Raw genomic sequence first — 22,688 nt, 5'->3', positions numbered from 1 at the left:
TTATAAAGGTGGTTTATACCATCTGAGGGGCCGATCCCTAAGATTTTTATGTCCCGTGGTCTCACAAATTCTTTTTATCTTTGACATTTCTCTGACCTCCCCGTGTGTGTTTTGTTTGCGTTGTCTTCTGAGGATGTCTTTTCTCCTGCTCTGAATAAAATGCCGTCAGGAGTAGGATTATAAGCAAAATTAATTACTTCACTTAATGGGAAATTATGTTTAGATAAAGTAGATTACAAAGTAAGTTATTAGTAGTGGTTAGAAAACAATGTTTTGAAGTAGGATGTCTTGAGGGGGGAGTCCCTCCAGAAGTATGGGGTTGTTTTTCAGGTTGGCTGTGACTCAGAGTTATATGTTTTGTGGTTTCTGGGGGAAAAAAAAAAAGGAAAAAAAATTTCAAACCAGTTTTGCAGGTACCCACATCACATGAAATACACAAACGTGCTTGTGTTTGTTGTCTCAGTAGTGGTGGGGAGGACACAACCGCAGGAATCACAGCTTCGCTCCTCCACCCCAAGCCGATGTCTCAGGCTGTCGACCAGAGAGATGTCAAAGCCTATTTTATGTGCAAATCACAGGTCCCACATAGGGGTTCATTGTGTTTTCTCTCTGGGGGCTCCGGGCGTGTTTTCTCCCAAAGGCACTTGTTAGGGCTTTTGGTTTGGCCGTCTTGGGTTCACTTCTTCTTGTCCCACAGCCCGGAGGAGCTGGAGTGGGGTTCCTGGGTACGGAGTTACTCCTTAAGTGGCCTTCTGGAGATGAGAGGAGGGTGTGAAGATCCATCCACGAGCACAGACAGAGCATTTCTCGCATCCTTCAGGGTGCAGGGATGCAGTTAAACCAGCACCAGATGTGGGAGCAGCTTCTCTGCTTTTGCTTGGGCTGGAGGAACCAGGCATGGCTTCCAGCTCCCGTGTCATATGACTACAGGTAGGAGCGAACAAGGAAAAAGCTGTTTGGACAAGGCTGCCAACTTGATGTATGGAAAACGCCTCGAACCTCAAAGGAGGACTCCTGCATTTAGACCACTTGTCTGACAGAAGAAAGCTTAGAGATCATGCAGGCACCTCTCACAAACACGACATTCCCTGGAACAAGATGATGCTGAATGATAGAGGACAAAGAAATTGCTGGAAGAGAGAGAGGAGAAGTAGCAAGTATTTTGCTATCAGTTCTCGCCCATTCCCAATGTAATCCCTGCCATTGAGCGGGACTTGGGTTGTTGGTTTGAAGTGATCTGCTGAAGATAAGGCACTGGGTTGCCCTGACGGTGTGCACCAGATCAAGACCTGAGTTACAGAGTCTGGACCTGCTCTCCTGAAGGTTCAGACAGAAAGTTGATGTTCGGACCCCCCTGAGAGCTGGGAGATGTGCATCATGGTCTGGGCTCCTCTCAAAGCTTGTGGAGAGCCTGCGTGCCATCTGCCACAGGTGTTTGGGAAGTCCCAGGGTTTGTGGCATGGTCTGCACACAAATCGCCCTCCAGATCTGCAGTGGAAAAGCAACTCCACAGCCTTAGTCCTTGGGCAGGGAGAGCATTTTTGTGGGAGGCTGGCAGTGTGTTGTGTACCCAACCGCAGTGCTGCATGGGGTCCAGTGCTGTCCCAGGCAGGAGTTAGAGCAGCCTCAGTGCTGCTCTACTAGATGAATCCTTGCCATATTCCTTAAAGGCTAATTGTGGCACACAGAGATCAGCAGAGTACAGCTGCGCTGGGATTTGGGAGCGGGGAAGAGCCGGGAGGTCAGCTCCGCTGGCACTTTGCCATGTAAAGATTTCCCCTTACATCATCTGGCTGCTGAGGGCGAGTTTACATCTGCTTTGCACCCCGAGGGAATTGCGGTGTCAGGGAATGAGGTTGCTGCAAGCCCTCCCCGGCGCAGCCGAGACCTGCGGCATGGCCTCTGCTCTGGCTCCCTGGCATCGGTGGGGAGGCGCCAGGATGCCAAACCCGGATTTTCACCGGAAATTTTCCGTATCGGCTGAGCTTTTTGGAGGACTGAGTGGGATTTGTGGATGGGAGGGGAGGAGGAGAAGGAGTAGAGCGTACTGAAAAGGCCAACAGCAGCTCGCCTGTGATGTGGGAGGGAGGGCACTGGCGATGGGCAGAGTAGGGAGGAGCATCTCCGGGGAGCCCTTCCCTGGGCACGTTGGCTCTTCGCTCCTCTCTAGCGAGTCCCTCCCTTGTTTTTCTTTCAGAACTAACTAAAAAAAATACAAATAGGCTTTAGTTCCATCCTGCTGGGGAACAGGGAAAATTTTGCAAGATGGCAAAAGGGTTTCCTGCCCAGCTTATTTCTAGAAAGACCCATCGAGCAGCCACCAGCCTTGAGCCCTGTGCAGAGATGGGGCTAGGGGAGCGTTTGGGGCAAAGGAAGAGCATGGCCAGGAGCTTGTGGGTCCTGCCTTAATGTAAAGCCATCAACCGTCTCTGCTGCACCAAGAGCACGAGCCACCGCTGGGCTCGCTGCCACCCCAAGGAAGTCACCATGGCTGCGTGGTGTCTCATGGGGCTGGTGGCGGGGTGCTCCACCAAATCTGATCTGTTTATTTGGAGGCAGGATGCATCCCACGGTTTAAGAGGTTGGGAGAAGAGCAAGCGCAGGAGGTGGCCAAAGGTAGAGCTGGTGCATGTTGGGGCGGGCAAATGTAGGGCATAGCCGGCTCTCTTACAGGGAGCGCATACCTGATCCCATCTCTCTGCTTTCTATTTTTGCACTCGATATGCTCGCTACATTAGCAGGGTTGGCTTGCGAGAGATTCAATAGCACTCTCCTGCTTTAGAGCAACTTTTCTGAATGCACAACGTGAATCCATCGGTGGGGTCACATAGTAATGCTTGAAGTCAGAAGCTATTTTTAAAACTAAATTGCAGAACCACACATGGCTTTCATTAGTGCTTTACATCAAATTTGTCAGCTAATTAGTGGTTTTTCATCACTAGTTTTTGCATAGTATTTTATTTGTTCGCTCTTCAATATTGTCTTGCGACACCCCTAGCCCTATATACGGTCCCTGGCGCTGGTGCTGCCGGCAGAGGAGGCAGGGAGAGGAGAGCTTGCAGGAGACCCTCCTCATCCTCCTGATGGATGGACTCACTGCGTTTGGAGCGTATTCCAATATTACATGTCTGGAGTGGGCGGTTAGCAGCCCATGTACTTTCTTCCCTCCCTACCTCCATTTAGCGTTGTAAATGATGTATTGCAGTCCTGAACTGTCTTCGGTGAGGAGGAGGAGGAGAAACCAAGAAAAGTTGCCAAACATGACTTCATAAGGTTTGACTTTAAATTGAACAAAGTTTCTTGAGTGTCTTGGATTTTTTTTTTCCTTTACAAATAAAGGGAATACAGAGAGCATGGATTGCTAATGACTGGTAGTTACAGGTCATTAAGCTCACTAACTGACTGCAGGATCAGAACTTTCTAATAACAGCAGTAAGCACTCTTTTAACATTTATTTCTCATTTTAGGGATGGGGAGATGTGATTACCATTCGAAAGTCTGCAGTTATTTTTTTCTGTTCATAGTTACAGAGGGAGCTTGCTATTTTTAAGGCTGTTTTTGAAACATTTGAAAGTATTCGGTGAAATAACGTCTAGGGATTTTTTTTCTTTTCTTTAACTGACTCCTTTAAAAAGCTCTGGAAAACAAATACACAGGAAAAAAAATGAAAATATGTTAAAATAAGGAATAAAGCAGTTACTGAAGTGTAATAATCCCGGTTTATAGCACACTTTCCATTTAAATTGTTTTTATTAGAGATAAACCTGTTAAGCGTTGAGGAATTAAGTGCTGAATAGAGAAGGTTGTTTTGCTGCTGTGTAAATGAAGGATCTCAGTATGCAGAAAAGAGTACGGCTGGTTTTACAAGTGAATTATTTGCCGGTTTTGAGGGCTCTGGTTACTTTGGCATCTGTTATAAAAAAAATGATGATTTGTTTGTTGTCAAGAGGGATACTGTTTTTTCAGAGGAGCAGGAGAGATTTTAACACTGGGGTTTGTAGATACTATGGGCTTTCTCATCGTCCTTATGCCTGGTTTGCTAGAAGGAGCTCAAGGAGAAAATGAGGCAGAGAGATTTTCGGGAATTTCTTGGCACTGCTCGTGATACACAGACTTCTGGCATGCGGCACTTTGGGACAATATTGAGACGGAGCAGCCTACAACTCCGAGTATCACAAGTCAGTAATGGTGTGAAACTCTCCTCATTTGGGAGGGCTGGGAAGCTGGAAAAATTCAATATACCGCTAAGTCTCGGCATCTCCTTTCAGACAGCTGGTCCTGGAAAATTTCATTCAAAGACTGCAAATTGGAAGTCCCCGCAATCGCTCTGTCGATTCTTGAGCAAAGGTGACTTTGGAAATTCGTGACAGCGGAGGAAGGTCTTGTTTTATTCACTCAACAGAAGTGAAATACAAGGGGAAGGGAGAAAGACCAGATCTGTGCAGAAAATGTCACTCGGGCTGTAACCTGAGCCGTAGCGAGCTGTGCCTTTCGGAGGGTTTGGTGACCCTCCGAAAATCCTTGCTCTCTGGCTGCTATTATTGTAGCCAATTTCCAACTAAAATAAGTCTTTTGTCATCACCAGCCATGCCGCCTCTTGCTGAGAAGAAACAAAACTTGTGCATGGCGGCGAGGGCGGCCAAGCTGAAGGTCAGAGTGCAGAGGCAGATTGCTGCATCCCCGGGGCCGGGGCTGGATCTCACCCGTGGGACCGGTGATGCACCAACGGGGGAGGCTGCCGGTGACCTCTGGAGACAGACCCTGGGCGAGAAGCCTAAGAGAAAACATCCTAGTAAAATGCAAATTGGAGAAAAAAGGGTTTCCTCCTCGTCTTTAGGGTTGTGCAGGTGGAATAGCTGTTTTTTTTCTTGCTTTGGGACACAGCAGAAAGCACAATCTCTTGTATCCAAAAGGGCAAGGAGAAGTTAACTTGAAAAAAATAATAAATACTTTGAACTTCTGTGTTTGCCCAACTGTTTAAACGTTTCCTCCATGCCAGATCCTTCCCCTTGTGAAAAAAAAAAAAAAAAAAAGAAAAAAAAAAGAAAAAAAAAGCCAAAAAAAAAGCCAAAAAAACCCCCAACAACCCAAAGCATTGTTTTGCAGAGTTCCCAGCTCTCCTTCGGCTGGGAGATGGGTTCAACTTGTACACCAAGCAATCTCATGGTGTTTGTGCCACTATTGATTCTGCTCTTTAGGAGGAAAAAAACCCTCAAAACAAAACCCTTTCCACATCCAAGCAAAGGTACCAATGTGTAGAGGACTGGTATGGGGAAGAACACTTTATGCAAGTCTTTGAGCCTGTGCAGGTCTTTACTCACATGAGTAAGGTTATGCGGCCATCTTAATCCTTAACTTAAGTTTTATAGTGAGTCGAATTTTGACAGTACTCCATTTGAGTAGCACTTAATACGTAAATATCTTTTTTTAGGTCCTGATTCCTCTGAATTTTTTAAAATTAGAGTGATTTAGGGTTCTTTGACTTGAGATAGGTGAATGTGAAAATTCAGGAGAAGGGGCAGTGAGGTTTTTCCTGTTAGCATTTTCAGTTCCACCATTTTCACTGGTGTTAGGTCAGCCTGGCGCCTGGGAAATTTGAAGAGTGATCAAAAGATCCTGGCCCTTCTATCAAAGAAAAAAACAGAGAGTTCGAAGAAATTATCCCCATGCCCGTATATTTCTGCAGCAACAGCTAATTTGTAATTTTGCTTGCAAAGATTTCTCAGATATGATTTATGAACGTAATAGCACTGCATTGTGCTCTCTCAAGGCAAGTCACATTAATAGTTTTAATCTGGTGGGTTCTTACGAATTCCAGGTTTTGGGTGCAGGAAGAAACTTGAAAATGAATACTTTCTTCTTCTTCTTCTTTTTTTTTTTTAATGCATAGTGGTTTGGAGTCTACTATAATGCAAAGTAAAGCGTTCTGTTACAAAGGCAGGGAGGATGGGACAGAAGGTTAAAGGGCATCCTGGAAACAAACAGCTGGACCAGTTTATTTAAACAGATACAAGGATGGGGAGCTGACCTTCGTTTGACTTCTAGTGGGAGGAGCGAGAATGTCATTTTATTACTTTGCCCAGAAGGAAAATGTTTCTTGCGTCTGAATTCCCCCCCGAAGACATCCAAACACTGGGCTGTTTGGCAGAATTGCTACTTATAGAAAATACTTACACGAACGCGTAGGAAGAAGATAACTGTTAAGTACCTGTGTGTAAAATGTTCTTAAAGCGGATACCCCGAGCGATAGTGTGGGGCAAACAGAAGAGAGTATGTTTTACTGTAGGCATGTCTGGTGGGTAATTGTTGGTAAATTCTAGCTATATCATTTATTATTCTAGCTATATAGTTTATTGTTGAACCCCTCTTCTTATTAAAAGCGCTCGTAGTTTGGAGGAGAAGTAAGAGAAGGTTGTGAAGTTGGGCTGTGCGTGCCTTATGTTGCTCGGGGTTTCTTTGGGGCAGAAGCTTTTGGCAAATGAAAGTTTTGGTGGCCAGCCGGTCTCACCGCTACTGAAATCCCTCCCCTCTTGCCCCAGTAACAGGTCCTGGCAATCGGGCAGGAGAAGGACGGAGTCAATGCAGCAAGAGCCTTCCAGCCTTGTGGGAAGAAATGGGCACTGGGGTTTAGTGTTGTTGTGTTACTTTGGAGAGTTACTGTGAAAATTGCTTTCTGCAAATGCAGATTACAGATATTAAACAATTTTCTAATTGGTCATGGAGCTAAGGCAGCTAATGGGGGGAAAAAAGCAGGTTTTTTTTAATTGCTTATTTCGCACGGTGTTTGTGCTACACCTGTGCTTATAATGAGAAAGGAGAATTAGTCTAACCTTCTGCTCACATGATTCTAATTTTCATGGTTTGTACAAGATAATGATAAACTGATTTGCAACACTGTTTGCTGGTGTTGAGGAGAGGGGTTTTTTTTTATTGGAAATGTGTGCAAAAATTGATCCAGTACTGTTGCTGACAAAACATGACCTAGTTCAGGTGTAAGAGTTCCAGATTGGAGCCCAGAATTGGTGCCTTTGAGCCCGTTTTGCTGAAACAGGTTTGTTTAGGACTCAACGTCTTGCTTAATTTTTGCAGGAATCTGGGTAACAGGAGTCAGTTGGGAACGGGAGATAGGAGAAGAGCGAAATTGCTGTGCTGGTCTTTGATGAGGGTAAAACAAACAGCACAGAGCGGTGGTTTGTGATTCTTCTCCCCGCCGGTGTTGGGGAATGGGTCGGCAGAGAAAGGTCCTGGTGGCTTTATCTCTGCGGTAGGAGAGCTCCTGCTAAGCCACCTCGAGCAAAAGCAACAAAACCGAGCACAAAGTAGCCCTTTTGTCGACTTGCCCATTGCGTTTCACAAGCGCGGTGTGGTTTTACGCATGCTCACGCTTCCTCCTTTACTAGTAAATATTGAGGCATCCATGGTTTTATTATTCTTTTTCTCTCTCGTGAAGAATGTAAAGTCTGGTTATGAGGCTTTGCCACGATTAAATCTTGATGGAGATGTTTTGCAAATGGCTTTAAACTAAGCTTTCTGATGAGCAAAGCCGCCAGAGAAGTTCTGACTCTCTACAGACAGGTTGCCAGCCATGGTTTCGAGCCTCCTGATTCCAGCACCATGAGGATGGCTTGCAGAGGAGACTGGGGCACTTGCGATCCCTCTCCTTCTCCTGTTTTGCTCCAAATTATTTTGAATATTTCTTTCCCAAATAAACATTGCAAGACTTAACTGAGGCGAAGAGCTGCAAAAAGCACGAGGAGTACGGTTGCAGATGGCTATTTTTAAAAATGACTGTACCTTTTTTTTTTTTTTTATTTCCGAAGATCTGCTTTTCATTGTTCAAGGGGAATTTTCAGTAGTCCAGTAATTACAGTTTAACAAGATGTTTGCTGTAAATGGTCAGGCTTAGCTGGAGAAAACAGGATTATAAATTCAATTACTGTAAAGCTATGACCTCGCCTTGACCCCTCAGACTTTGCATAAAGAGAGAGGGGGGGAAAAAGCCCACCAAGAAATGGCTAGGAGGAATGCGTGGCTCTGAAGTCCCCAGCAGTGTGACTTAGCGGTGATAAAACTCCAGACGTTCCCTCATTTGATGGGGTTCTGCCATCACAGTTCATTATCTTAATAGTGGGCATTAAAAGGGAATTAGGTTTGCGAGAGGTAGGGGCAGGTTTTGATAAAAAAAAAAAAAAGGGAAAAAAGAAGTTGGAAGACATAAGGCAGAAGTGGCACTAATGAGGGGGAGGTAGCAGATGCCCTCACGAGCATCTCGCCGGCTTCACCCGGGTTTTTTTTTGTGCCCTGTTCTGAATTGAGAAGAGCGTTGCTGGTATTGTTTCCTGAAAACTCAGCTAATTCCCCCATGAAAAGATGAAATGGAAGTGTCCAACTGTGGTAAAAAGCAGGCAAACATAAATCAACTTGGAAACCCCAAGCTCGTGCTCTCAGAGGTCATCGGGGTTAGAGGTTTTGCCGTATTTGCATCCCCACGCAGCCCGACGGAGAGCACCACGGCGGGGCGAGAGGGCTTGGGGATGCGTGGAAGTCGTCCCCTTTGATAACCATTTGCTTTCCTCTTTCTTTCTTGCAGGTTTATTAATGCTAGAAGAAGAATAGTTCAGCCCATGATAGACCAGTCCAATCGAGCAGGCAAGTCCCCAGTAGTAACTGTATTCAAGTCACGCAGGCGAAAACCATCCTCAAGCCATTCACCGGGAGGTCCATTACCTGGTAAATAAATGAGAAATGAATGCTGGGAGTGATTGACAATTAAAATACAACCAGCTTTCTTTCATTACAACCCTAATCATTTTAACATGATTAAAACATTTTGGGGAAAAAAAACATTGAAAATTCGAAAAGGAAACTAAAATTATCCACTCTGTGACCAGACTTTCTGTGCGCATTTGGAATTAAAGTTATTTCTATTTTTTTTACTAGTTGTTTTGAGTTTTCCTTCCCAGCTCTTTCTGCTCCTGTGACCACTCCCTGGTGCATGGCTTGGTGTGGAATTGCTGTAAACTTTATTACCTGTCAAAAGGGCAAAGGGGTCAGAATTGCTTGTGGGACTCAGTAAAGTTCAAAGACATTCAATGAGGTAGAGCTTTATGTGCTTTAATAACCCAAGGCAGCTTACTTCTGAAGCCGGCTTTTAATGTACAGTTAAAACCTCGAGTTCAGGTAGTGGTACTTGTATGGGATCCTTTTGTCCCTCATCTCTTCTTTTTAGTAGCTGTCTTTTGGGATCGCTGCATGTTTGGGGTTTGGGGGGGGGGGCATTTTTTTTTATTTTAAAATCTTAAGTTTTCTCATGCTGGTTCTGTCTGGAGTCTTGGCTTGCAGCTCTGTGTGGGTATTTACCATCACAGAATAGCCCGTTACTCCCAGTTGGTTTTATTTTCTGAGTATCGCTGCCAGACTGTTCGAATCCATCGTTGTCCAAGATGCCTTTGGGCCACGCTTCCTGTTTGAGTACATTTGATTATTTTGTCATTAGAGGTAAATATCTGGCACGGACGTGTTCAGGTCCTGCACTTAGAAAGACACGCGAGCGTAATTTAACACACTGCGAATTCAGTGTGACTATTCCAGCCATAAAATCTGGCTCCTATACCAGTCTTTGCATTGACGTCAGCAGTGGCAGCAGCTGGAGCTGGGGCTCCTTGTGTCTCAAGATTTCGGATTGCTAACTTCGTTTCCAAACTTGCAGTGTGAAATCAAGTCAAAACCAAGCGAACTTGTTAGCCCGACCGCTAAATTCGAATAGTAGATGTTTTTGCCTCTTTTTAGAGCCGGCATCAATAGCCGGCATCTCACGCAGTCCATGGGTAGGGGGGGTCGTGTCTTGATGCCGTGAGAACAGGTGACCCTTTTGGCTGTCACTAAAAACCCATGTTCTGCGCTTTTCCAGTAAGTCAAGGAACACCCTATAACCCCGACGGGCAGCCGATGGGAGGTTTCGTGATGGACGGCCAGCAGCACATGGGCATCCGAGCGCCAGGTAAGCCCCCGGGGGAGCGTTGCCCACCGATGGGTGATCTTGGTCATGACACCGCAGGTAACCGCACCTCCGCCCTCCGCCGTTGTCTCAGCTGCTTCCCTTGCCTCGCCTGTCTTCTGCCTGCCTTCAGCATCGCCGAGGGGAACCAGGCATCTTCTCGCTCGAGCGGTCCTAGACCCTCTGCCGTGCTGTGTGTTGGAAAGGGGCTTTTGGCACTATCTGTTGACTTTGCTCATTCTCTGGCATCTTCTTGGATTTTTATCTCCCTCTAGGACCTATGAGTGGAATGGGCATGAATATGGGCATGGAGGGGCAGTGGCACTACATGTAACCTTCACCTAGGTAACCAATGGCAAAGCCAGGGGGAAGTAAGTACAAACGGGGTCTTTGTTCTCACTTTGTCCGAGGGATATTTGTCTCCTTGCATTTCCCTATGTTCTCCCTGCCCATAGCCTCATGCTTGTTCCTTCCTTTCCATCCATCCATCCTATGCCTGGGCTCCTTCGGGTTTCTCTCCCTCTGGTTCAGCTCAAGCTTTCCAAGCTCCCAAACCCCCCATGCGTGCGCGCGCGCACCGTACGTTGACGCCGCCGTACATCGACGCCGCCATACATTGATGCTATTATCCATCCCTGAGCACATGACAAAACAAGAAGCAGCCGGGGAGGTGGGGGAGACCGTCGTCTTGGCAACAGACTGATTTGCAAAATGTAAGCGGTCTGCAGCAGCGCAGGGAGAGGAAAGAGCATGTCCCCAAAGTGTCATAAATCTGTCTAACCGCAGTTGATGCATGAGTTACATTTCTCCCGCTAACCTGCAAGACACCAAAAAAGCCAAACAGAGACTTCTCATAGGTAAAAAAAAAATAATAAACAAACGGCGGCTTTACTTAGTTGTGTTTTGGAAGGCTGTGGATGAAACTTTGATTTTTTTTTTTTTTCCCCCCAAGTTTATTTCTCTTTGTCTGTCCGTCATAATGGGATTACGTGTGGCAAAGGAAAAAGAGAGAATACAAAATAGAGGTGTGCACAGCAGGCTATGGAGCTTAGCCCAGGCTAATTGACTATATCCAAATTAAGTATGCCATCACTTGCAGTGTGACAAATGGATTTGACTTATTCAGTATACAAAAATAGAGATCATTAATGCAATCTTCGGTGGCAGGCCTCGCGAAGAAAGCCTAGAAAAACTGTCCCAGTTTTGTTTTTTTTTTTTTTCCGCCTCTTGTCTTTTTATAGGGAAAAATACATTATACGAAATTTTGGTTTTTTTCTTTTTTAAAAAGGGTAAAGTGGTTTGACACACCGAGGCACCAGTGCCATGTTTAAACAGTGCCTGATTCTGTTCCTCCCGCTCTCTTTCTGGAGTTAAAAGCGGTTATTCCAGCACCTTTGTTGTGTCCCCAGCTTATATTAAGGTAGGGTTTGAAGTTACCCAGGCCAAGCGTTATTTCGTAGTCGTCTTCTCTGGGTGCGAGTCAAAACTAAGTTTTAACAATTAGCTGTGGAAACATTCCTCTGAGCTTGGGAATGCAACAGCCTTATTACCTCATCATGGAAATTTCTAGTTTAGTTAATTTAAATATTGTTTCTTAGTTTCTGGGTCAATTAAATTTAAATGATGTATTTTATGCTTCGTGACCAATTAAATTAATAGGTTATTACAAAAAATATTATCATCTTTTTTGATTAAAGAGCTGTGAGTACAGTATATTTTATAAGCAATTTTCATTAGTTCAAAACTGTTCCTTTAGGCTAGATTAAGCAGCTATTCATTGCTAGAGCCTTGAGACCTGATTCCAAGGTGTTCGGTGCATTCACAGCGCGCTCTTACTTAGAACTAAAGCCAATTGAACCTACTTAGCAATAGCGTATGCCTTTCACCCTTGATGATTATGGAGCTTATAGCTCTCCGAAACAATACACCTGTCAGTTCCCATCAGCTACAGCAATCCAAGCAGAAGGCAGAGGCCCACGGAAAGCAGGAGGTTTTATTGTTTTAGGTCCAATTTTTTTCTCATTGTTCTCCCAAACCCACTGAAAGGTTGACTGAGTCACGCGTCTGATTTTTTTTTTGGACAAGAGCGAGCAGGGGGAAAGAATTAATTGATAATTGTTATTGATGATACATATTTTTTTTATGTGTTTAAAAATACAGGTTTGATTTAACAGTCGTCCTTAGTAATCCTATCAATTTCGGCTTCATATGAGGCCTTTGTTCAGCGGTGTATGTGCTTGCTGCGTAGTGTCTGTTTGAATGGCACAAATACTTGGGACAGATTCCAAGTGATCAGGCTTGAGAGCGAAATAAGTAACTGTTGATCATCCTCAACACCGATTTAACCCATCTCTCCTCCCAAGCCCCTCATTAACTACCCTGGATTCCCCGCCTTGTATTCCCAGCACGCTTTTACAAGCAGGAAGGCAAAGGCGAGTAGCTGGAGTGAGGCCACAGGGGACGGAACCCACCTGAGAGCCCTCACAGGGCTTCCCCGGCTTGGTGCCACCACCCCGTGTGACGTTAGCCGTCATTGGGCTGGCTCTGTCTCCGGCACGCTTCTGGATCGGAAATATATCCATTGCATACGCTCCTAGCTGTAAAAGCAGAAAGTGGTTTTATCTCCCAAAACCCAGCATTTGGAGGGGGAAGGATGTTCTTGGTGGGTTTTCTTTTGACCTGGGAATCATTCCCTTTGCCATCGTTATGAGTTCATATGTAGACTCCAATCCCACCAAGGCAACTGCACTTGCTCACCTGTGACTCCACGTCTCGCCTTGGGCTCAAGCCCGGCCTTCCCGTGCCCGAGCGGAGGAGCTTCACGGCCCAATGCAAGTAGCCGGTCACCACCACTCACCGCCACCTCTTTCTCTCCACAGGGCTGCAAAGTATGCCAGGGGATTATGTGTCTCGGGGCAGTCCAATGGGTATGAATATGGGACAGCCAAGCTATACCCCACCCCAGATGCCCCCCCATCCCGCTCAGCTGCGTCATGGCCCCCCCATGCATACCTACATTCCTGGACACCCTCACCACCCAGCGATGATGATGCATGGAGGACCACCCCACCCTGGAATGCCCATGTCAGCATCAAGCCCCACAATGCTTCATACCGGAGAGCCGGCAGTGAGCGGACAAGTGATGGACATTCATGCTCAGTAGCTTAAGGGAAATACGCGTTGTCTGCAGCGACGGTAGATTTCAAACATTGTCTTTCTGCAATGACTATGGAGTTCTTGGCGTCAACTTTGGACCAAGGGACGTTCTGATTCTTCACAGGGACCCTGAAAAGCAGGAGAACACCAACCGAAGTCAACTTTTGGGGACATGCTAAATACCTATATAAGACATTAAGAGAACAAAGAGTGAAATATTGTAAAATGCTATTATACTGTTATCCATATTACGTTGTTTCTTATAGATTTTTTAAAAAAAATGTGAAATTTTTCCACACTATGTGTGTTGTTTCCATAGCTCTTCACTTCCTCCAGAAGCCTCCTTACATTGAAAAAAAAAAAAGAAGCCTTACACTTATCCTGCAAATGACAGAAAGGGCTTATTTGCAGGATTTTTAGAGCATTAAAATAACTATGTCAGGCAGAAGAATCTTTCTTCTATCCTAGGATTTCAGCCATGCACACTCTCTCTCTCCCTCCTCTCTCCTCTCTCTCCGTCTGTCTTTCTTCCCTTTCTCTCCCTTTCTCCCCGTCTCTCTCCCTCTCTCTCTTTCTAGCCTGGGGCGTGAATTTGCATGTCTAATTCATTTACTCACCATATTTGAATTGGCCTGAACAGATGTAAATCGGGAAGGATGGGAAAAACTGCAGTCATCAACAATGATTAATCAGCTGTTGCAGGCAGTGTCTTAAGGAGACTGGTAGGAGGAAGCATGGAAACGGAAAGGCAGTGTATTTGAAGCCTAATTGTCACATCAGAGCATCCTTGTCCCCGTGCAGCAACCACCACCTTGTACATCACTTCCTGTTTTATGCAGCTCGAAACATGGACTGAAGATTTATTTTTAATATGTTGACTTTCTTTCTGGGCAAGACATCGGTCATGTGTGCATTTTTTTTTCCCCCCCATAGTCCCATCATGGAGCATTTATGTATACATTGTAAATAAATTTTGTGCAAAAAGGACTGGAAAATGATCTGTATTATTGCAATTTTTTGTAAAAGTAGCAGTTTGGTATGAGTTGGCATGCATACAGATTTACTAAGTGGGATAAGCTAATTATACTTTTGTTGTGGTTAAACAAATGCTTGTTGATAGCCTTTTTCTATCAAGAAACCAAGGAGCTAATTATTATTAATAATAATCATTGCACACTGAGTCTTAGAGTTTCTGATTGAAACAGTTTGGATTGTATAATAACTCAAAGCCCAGTTGTAGTAGTTTGAGTGCAGTAATGAAATCTGAATCTAAAATAAAAACAAATTATTTTTTGTCATGGTGACTCCACTGCTTGCAAAATTTGTTTCATGCCCACCCCCCCCACTTCAGTATTTGTAGCCATTCTATCCCAAACTGGGAGCTGAGCAGCTACGTAACGCGGCTGGCTCCGGAGATGTACCCATCGTTTGCTATATAATTTCGGCTTCGTATTTAAAGAGTGTAAAAGTAACGCTGCGCTGCGGAGAGAAACTTCCTCAGAACTTGTGCTGTAAATAGTCAGGATGGGAACTGTTGCCTGTTAATAAATGTAATATCGTAGGGGATTATTGGGCAGAAATTTGTAAATAGTGTTATCCCCTGCCCCAAATTGCAGTTCTAATACACAGTCGAAATTATTTGAGCCACTGACGCACTCTGTTTCTTTCTGGAACTGAGCGCGTTAAGGAAGGAGGAGAATAAAACTTGGAAAACGCTGCCCGGGCCATGCATATTTGTGAGTAGATGTCGTGCTGGTGCGAGGGGCCGCTGGACCTCTGCGCGCGGAGGCTGGTGCAGGCCGTCCTCTCCTCATTAACCAATTTCCTCGCACAGCTGTACTTTCTGCACTGCAGCCAGCGAGTTAAATAGCACCCAGCAGCCTGAGCAGGCCGTGGTGCCTTCTCTTTAAATAAAATCACAGCTATATGGAAAAAAAAAAAAAATAGGGGTTCCCAGGGGGAGAAGAATTACACAAATGTCTTAATTAAGGCAAGACCATGCAGCAGCCCTCCTGCACACCCTCCCCAGCTGGCCGCCCCCCGAAAGGCAGGCCCCTGTCCTGGGGATGCTGTGGGGGCAGCTGCCCGGGGATCCCCTCTGGGTCCCCCCCGGCTGCAGCGGGGGCTGGGCGGGGGCAGGGGTACAGGCAGGGGTGCAAGCAGCGCAGACCTTTCTGAATTCAGCAAGCCACCAAAGTGGGGTTTTCTCCTCTCTCCCCCACAGCTTGGATCTGGATCTCCTCCCCTTCCTTTTTTTTTTTTTTTTTTTTGGTAACTCTTGAGTTCTCTTTTTCTTCCCGTTCCCCCCCCCTCCCCTTTTTTTTTTTTCCAAGGGCCGCCGTACCGCCAAAGAGGCTGCACATCCCAGCTCCTGCTTTGTGAGCCTGCAATAATGACACTTTTCTGCCAAAACGTGAATGAACAGGGCTCGCTTTTTCCTTCCCCCCCCCCCCCCCCCGTGTTCTGTTGTGTTGGATTTTTTTTAATGTTTCTTGAAAGACAAAACAAACCGCCCTCTTCATGCGAGGGCACACGCGTCCCTTCCTCCTCGCAGAGAAGTGGGGCACAGGCCTTCCTCCATCAGACCCCTCTTTTTCCTTTCTTTTTTTTTTTTTTGGAGGGGGGGGGCAGATTTCAAATTAAACCCACTATTATATCCCAAGACATTTAATCAGCTGTAATTATAACACATTCAAAATGAAGAATATGCCTCGACAGTATTTTTATTGTTATTGTTCATCGCATGATGTTAGACAGCTTCAGAGGCACAGGAAAGAGAAGTAAACGGGTTACAAATAGGGAATTATCCCTCGTTTAGCATTAAAATTCATTTAGATAAAATTGCCACAAACATTTAAATGGGGAGATTAGTTCCCCCTCACGCCTTATTGCACTCTCTCAATGGCTCCGTTAAGAACATTTTACACGTTGGAAATTCCGCCTTTTCGGGCCGCTCGCTGTTTCCTAGCTACCCCCACCGGGGGGGGCGTGGGGGGGACAGGGGGGGGTCCCGTCCGGCTGCGCCTCAGCGCCTCGGCCCGGCCCCGGGGGCTGCGCTGGGCTGCGCCGGGCTGCGCGGGGTTTGAGGGAGGTGGAGGAGGGGTCGCCGCCCCGCTGTCCTGCCGTTGCCCGCCGCGGAGGAGCGGGGGGAGAAGGAGGAGGAGGAGGAAGAGGAGGAGGAGGAGGAAAGCCGGCTTCGACTGCCATCTCTTGGGGGCTCGTGAGAGTGCCGCGCGGGGGGGGGGGGGGGGGGTGCTCCGCGGCAGCCCGCGCAGCGCCGCGATCATTGCGCGCCGCCGGCCGCAAATTCACGCAATCCCCGGTGAGGCTTTATTCTCCTCCCCCGCCCCTTTTTTTTTTTGCTATTGAGCAGCCCCAATTTTCCACCTCCCCCTTTTCTTTTTGCGCCTCGCCCTGCCCCGGGCGTAGCGTCCCGCGGAGCCGACTGCGTGCAGTACCGCGCAAAGCGGATGCAACGCTTCGCTCCAGGGGGGCGAGGGGCGGGCGCACCAGCGCGGTATTTGCCCCCATCGCTGTGCCCGGAGCCTGCCCTGCGCCGGGAGTGGGCACCCTCACCCCACGAGGGTTTTTTTTGGGGGGCGGCATCAAATCCCAGCCAAGCTGAGCGGGGCGGACCAAGCGCCCCCCTCTCCCCCCGCGCCAGGCAAAAGGACTCGCGTTGGCGGGGGGGGCGGTGTGCCTGCTCCGCCCGTGGCCGTGCCTCCCGCAGCCACAGGTACTTCTGGGCTCAGAAGAGGCACTTTTCGGACACGCGGTTGCATATTTCTACACCCCCCGGCGCTCTTGCGCGGAAAGGCTCCGCCTCGCTCCGCGCGTCCTGAACCCGCGTGGAAATCTACAGAGTGGTGACCTCCTCCCCTGACCTTCCTGTGCCATTCGGGATGATAAAATGATACAGAAATTTTTTTAAAAATGCAAAGCAGCAGGGGTTTTTTTTTGAGGGCGGGGAGGAGGCGGTGGCCCGCCGGCCGCTGGTAGGGGCGGGCGGTGCGCGGCCGCGGTCACGCGTGGGGCGGGGCGCTCCCGGGCCGGGCTGCTGCTGCTGCTGCTTTGTGTGTGACAGCCAGCAAACCTTCCCCGTCCCTTTAATGCCTGTGGAAATAACCGCATGCCTGTGTGGCAGCTGCTTCTAAAGCCCCAACTAACTCTTTTGGAAGAGCAAGGGAGGAGGCGGGGGGGGGGGGCGGAGGAAAAAAAAAAAGAGTGAAAGGCGAAAGAAAGACTGTTCATTTTTTTTTCCTTTGGTGCCATTTTGGATGTCATCTGTTACCTTGGTGACTGTGCTCAGCCCCCAAAGCCCCTGGATTGTTAGGGGAAAAGAAAAAAAAAAAAAAGAGGGAAAAAAAAAAGCATGCTATTTCTGCACCGTCATTTATCACTGTCACCGCATAATGATTCCCCTCGCAGCTCCTTATTGATGTTTGTAATTGCATTATCTCATAAAGGGTGGGGGTGGCGGGCCGGGATGATCAATGGAGCCGCGCCGTGCATGCCGGGGTCAGGGGCTGCGGGAGGCGGCGGGGTGTCCCCCCCCCGGTACCCCCCAGTACCCCCTGGTAACCCCTCTTCGGTCCCCGCCGGGCAGAGACAACAAATCCTGGGCACCGCCGGGGTGCAGGGCAAGGGCATCCCCAGGGAGGGGGACACCTCAATTTGAGGAGGGGGGTGGAGCAAAAAAAAAAAAATAAGGCCCCATCGAGGAAAAATTTTCAGCGGGTTCTGTATGATTTGAGTGGGAAAAAAACACACTTTGTAAATTCTTCCCCTCTCCTATCTCGAAGTGTTTGGCCAGGTACCTGCCTGGAAGGGGGGCGGGGGGGGGAGGGCCGAGGGTGAGCCGAGGTTCTGCGGCGTCCCCATCCCAGGCAGCAGCTGCGGAGCGCGGGCGCGGAGGATGCGCGGGGCCTCGCGGAGCGCAGGGGTGGCCGCTGCCGGGGAAAAGGGCCGGGGGCGGGGATGGGGGGGGGGGGGGGCTGGACGGGCCCCTCTCTATGAGGGGGTGGGAAGGGGGAGGAGGGCGCGGAAACGCGGCTCGTTTCCCGCATTTAGTTGGGGTTTTTTTTACCGGTTTCTTTTCACCGCGGCCGAGCGCTGTATATAGAGGGCAGCGCCGCTAAAAAAAAAAAAAACAAAAACCACAACCCCAAACCTGAGCAGCCAACAGGTTCCCCCCCTTCTCTCTCCCCTTGCTGTATAAAAATTACCAACGAAATAACGATTAACCCCTTCTCCCCCCCCAAAAAAATGAACTCCAGCCGCAGCGCCCCAAAAGTCATCAGAATTATCCTCCGTCCGTTTGCCTAGAGGGTGAGCAAGTGCACCCCCAAACACGGGATTTAGGGCACCTAAAGCCCAGCCTACGTAAACAAGGGCGGAAAGATGCTGAGTTTGCCCCGGCCATCCCGGGCAGCCCCAGAGCCCCGCTATAACGCGCAGCGCTAAACCGAGGGGAACAAGCAAAATCCCCCCTAGCTCCTCCTTCCCCCCCGTCGACCAGTTTTCCCCTAAATTTCCCCCCTCCTCACCCTTCCCCTTAGAAATTTAACAACGCTTTAGTTTGGAAATAGCACGCTTACAGACCAAGCGATGTTGTTCTTTCCCATATACATATATATAAAAATGTAATTTTTAATTTTTTTTTTCTTTTAAATCTTTCTCTAGTTCCTCCGGGAAGGAGGATTGCCGCTACCGTTAGCCTTTTAAAGAAACGCCGGTTGTCTGCTCCTGCGTAAACATTCGCATTTCCAAATAAACTTTATCAGGATTTCAACTGGAAAGCGGAGCGGTCGGCGCTGCGAGCGCAGCGGGGCGAAGGCATCGCACTTCGGAATTCCCAGTGTGAACCCATCCCGCTCGGCTATTTTTTTTCTTTCTCCCCCTTTTCTGGTCTGATAGTTTGCAATCTGGAGTTCCACACTTTAAAAAAAAAAAATTAGTGCCATAGCCCACGGTTAAAATAGTGAAAAATTAGTCTCGTTTCAGAAATTATTTATTTATAGAACGAACATGATTAAAACATAAAAAACACACAAACTGCAGCTGCAACAAAAAAACCCCACCGTGATTTACGATTATTAAATCTTTGATTGCCATGTTAATGTTTCTTTTTGTACCTTTCATTTGCATTTTAATCTATCGAATCTTTACAATTTTGCTGCCTCCTACTCGAATGATTGATTACACATCTGAAAGAGAAAAAAAAAAACAAACCCTAAGCTTTCTAGGCGAGCTTCTATTTTTTTCCTCCCCCCTTCCCTTTGCTGGTTAGCTTTCTGAAACCTTCCTCAACAACGTTAATGCAAGCAGGACAAATTAATTATGCTCTTTTAAATGTCAAAGGTATAAATAAAAATACCCCCCCTCCTCCTTTTCCTCTCCTTTACCCCTCGCCCCAAATGGGAATATTTTTTTTTTTCCGAGCCGATTGCTTTAAAAGCAAGAAGGAATCACCCTGGGAAAACACAATTAAAAGGAACAGAGGCGCAGCATCCTGGCTGTAAATAAATGTTATTGCGTGGACATTTACCTATGGAATAGGCGGGCAAAAAAAAAAAAAAAAAAAAACAACACACACACCAAAAAACCCCAGCGGGCAGTCAGGGAGCAGCGGTGAGGGCTCCTCGGAGCAGCGGTTGCGCTTCCCTGAGCCTCAGCTTTTGGGGCATTTTGTCCTCCCCACCCTAAGAAAAAGAGAGGTGGTCCAGAAGCAGCCCCCGAGCAGAGCGGAGCATCCCCGTGGGTTTCCCCTTCCCTCGCACCCTACGGGCCAAGGAGTGGGAGTGGGAAGGCGGGGGGTGATGTATTAGCGGGGTGGGGAGCGGGGTGATCCCCCAAAGGGATGGGGTCCCACCTGCAGGGGGATGGGCCCCACGGGGTCGTGGGTGCTCAGGCGGGGGTGCCCGTGGGGAGACACCCACCTGGGAGATGGACCCACCCGGGGGATACCCACGGAGGGGAGGGAGACACACACACACACGCTGCCCCGGGGGATACCCATAAGGGGACAGCCATCCCGGGGATATCCCCCCCGAGGGGATACTCGCGTGGGGACACCCACCCGGGAGATGCCCCACGCGAGGCGGCCCCCCCTTCCCTCGAGGGCTACCCACTCGCTGGCACCCGAGGAGGCCGAGGGACGGAGGGGTTTTTTTTGGGAGGGGGAGAATCGGCGGGAAAAGGGAAAAGGAGCGGAGGCAGCGGCGCGGAGGCTCCGCACCTGCGGGCGGGGAGCGATCGTGCGGGCAGAGAGGGAAGATTTAGAGGTGGAGAGATGGCAGATTGTCAGGAAAGTAATAGTAGGTGTCCCTTCTACTACAGTTTTATTGTGGGGTAGTAGCGACTAGATTTATTTATTGCCCAGGCTGTATAATAAAGATAATGACCGCAAACTCAAGATAAATGCTTACGCCCATAGCCGGTCAATTCTTTTTTATTTAACAGAGCGATCTGGAGAGGTGAAAGTCATCTTCTCCCGACCACGCGTGTCCGTCTCAGTTTCCACCCAGTTATAATCACGACACGCAAAGAAAGGAGCCGCTGCCCGGCGCGGAGGCTTTGGGGTCGGGGTTAGGGGGGGCTGTATCCCCATCCTTTGCTTTCTCACCCACCGGAGCACTCGCAGGGGGGTGAAACAAGGGGGGAAAAGAGATAAGGGGAAGAAAAGAAACAGAAAAAAAACCCCAAACAAAGACGTGCCCCCCAAGCCCTTGGGGAAATGGCCTTTGCGAGGGGCAGCGGCCACGGGGAGCCCCTGCCCCAACCCGGGGCGATCGTGTCCCACAGTGGGAGCTTCTGCTCCGGTGGGGATTGATCTCTGCACGGCCGGGGCAGGAAAAAGGAAAAAAAAAGAAGAAAGAACCCCCCCCAAACCACCAAACACCTGACAGTGAGCCGAGACAGGGGAAAAAATAGAGAAAGAAGAGGGGGAAAAAAAGAAAAGAGGGAGAATGGAGTCCTACAATTTCGTGGTTTGCGCGCAGGGTAAAATTATACGGTTGCAAAGTGCGAACAACGCTCCTCAAATCTTTCACAGCGTCCGCGCCGCTCTTGGCCGGAATCCCTCTCCCCGGCCGGGCGCGGGTTACCGTTGCCCCATCCCGCAGCCCTCCGCCGCTCTGGGCAGCTCCCATCCCGCCGAGCTCACCCCCCCTGCATCCCTAGTTCCGCTCCCGGCGGCTGCTCCGGCCTCTGCGCGCCGCGCAAAGAGCGCGCAGCGCAGCGCCTTCCCCGCCCGGCACCGCAACCGGCCTGCCGCACTTCAAAGGGTGATAACCTAATGGTTTCCAGAGTTTAAAAGTAATTAAGCTGTATTAAAGGGACCGGAATAAAATCGGTTGGCTGCGCGCTGGCTTCCCCTTCGCCTTCCGAGGGTAAATGGGAGCCCCGATTCTCGAAGGACTGCGTTAAAAATCGTGCGTTTGTTGTAACGTTCTGCGAAAAATGTAAACAGATTTCGTTTTTGAAAGGGTACGGGTAAAATGGTGGTAATTATGTACAATTAATGCTGAAGGGAAATTGAACACGTAATAGGTTCCAAAGATTAAACCATCTGTAACTATCAGGGGAACTTTTAAAGTTTTTTTCTTTCCTTTTCTTTTCTTTTTTCTTTTCTTTTCTTTTCTTTTCTTTTCTTTTCTTTTCTTTTCTTTTCTTTTCTTTTCTTTTCTTTTCTTTTCTTTTCTTCTTTTCTTTTTTTTTCTTTTTCCATTTAAAATACATCTATTTTCTTTCGCTAAGGATTTTTAGATATAAAAATTCAAGCTAACGTTTGCTTCACTGAAGTATTCTGATTTGAGAAACAAATCCCTGAAAGGTTTCAGAGATTCTCAATCTCCAACTTTGAAGATCTTCCAATAGAAAAATAAATTGAACGGTAATTTTAACCATTATTAATGTTTGCGGCACTTAATTTAGTTAGGTGCTGGCTTTCCATTTTTGATTACACCATAAGGAAGTTATTTTACTAAGAAATGTTAAGATAAAGCATAGGCATTCCCACACATTCTTTATATTTTTTCTGGCATGTATCTATTATAGTCTACTCAATCTATTTCAATGTCTAGGTAATGCATATTCACTGGAGCCAATATTTTTTTTTTTTCCAGCAACATGTTTGCAAGGGTAGAAGCAGACTGTGAAGATGTAGATCCTGCTTATCTGTACATGACAGTCAACACAAGTGACTACACATTTAAATATATTTTTCCTCCTATCACAGATCGAGTTCACAGAAGTAAACCCAGTGCATTGAACATTTGCGAAGTTAGGGATGGATTTAGCGATGCTAACGGATGTTGAGATGTTGTGTGAGCTGCAGCTTCTGTCAGAGGCTGTGCCTTTTCGATCACAGTAACTCTTAGGGTGTGAAGGCAGAGTTGTTAAACCTTGTGTGCCCACGGACCTGTTGCCTGAGCAGGGGTTCGCAGGGCTGGTGCCTAGAGAAAATAAATGCACTTGTGTAGAAAGAACAACTACGGTTAGCAGGAATGGAGGCTGGAACTGCTTTGTTAACTCT

At 47.7% G+C, this 22,688-nt stretch overlaps 1 protein-coding gene across 5 annotated transcripts in view; it reads left to right on the top strand.

Annotated features, from left to right (window-relative positions):
* MEIS1 (Meis homeobox 1) overlaps positions 1-14,457 on the top strand; it is a 109,234-nt gene extending 94,777 nt beyond the window's left edge. For 2 of the 5 annotated variants that reach the window (XM_086744048.1, XM_086744046.1), the window contains 3 exons: positions 8,591-8,649; positions 9,911-10,000; positions 12,877-14,457. In XM_086744048.1, the coding sequence (XP_086600174.1) occupies positions 8,591-8,649; positions 9,911-10,000; positions 12,877-13,160 (433 nt within the window). In that variant the 3' untranslated portion in view covers positions 13,161-14,457. Of the gene's footprint in view, positions 1-8,590; positions 8,654-9,910; positions 10,001-10,272; positions 10,369-12,876 lie in introns of all 5 variants that reach the window. The other 3 variants (XM_086744051.1, XM_086744049.1, XM_086744047.1) reach the window with 3 other exon arrangements.
* Positions 14,458-22,688: the final 8,231 nt, after the last annotated feature.

Source organism: Chlamydotis macqueenii, chromosome 3 (assembly GCF_036417535.1).
Source record: "Chlamydotis macqueenii isolate bChlMac1 chromosome 3, bChlMac1.mat, whole genome shotgun sequence".
NCBI lineage: Eukaryota > Metazoa > Chordata > Aves > Otidiformes > Otididae > Chlamydotis > Chlamydotis macqueenii.
The sequence above is the reverse complement of the archived record's forward strand: the minus strand, read 5'-3'. Positions and strand labels throughout refer to the sequence as shown.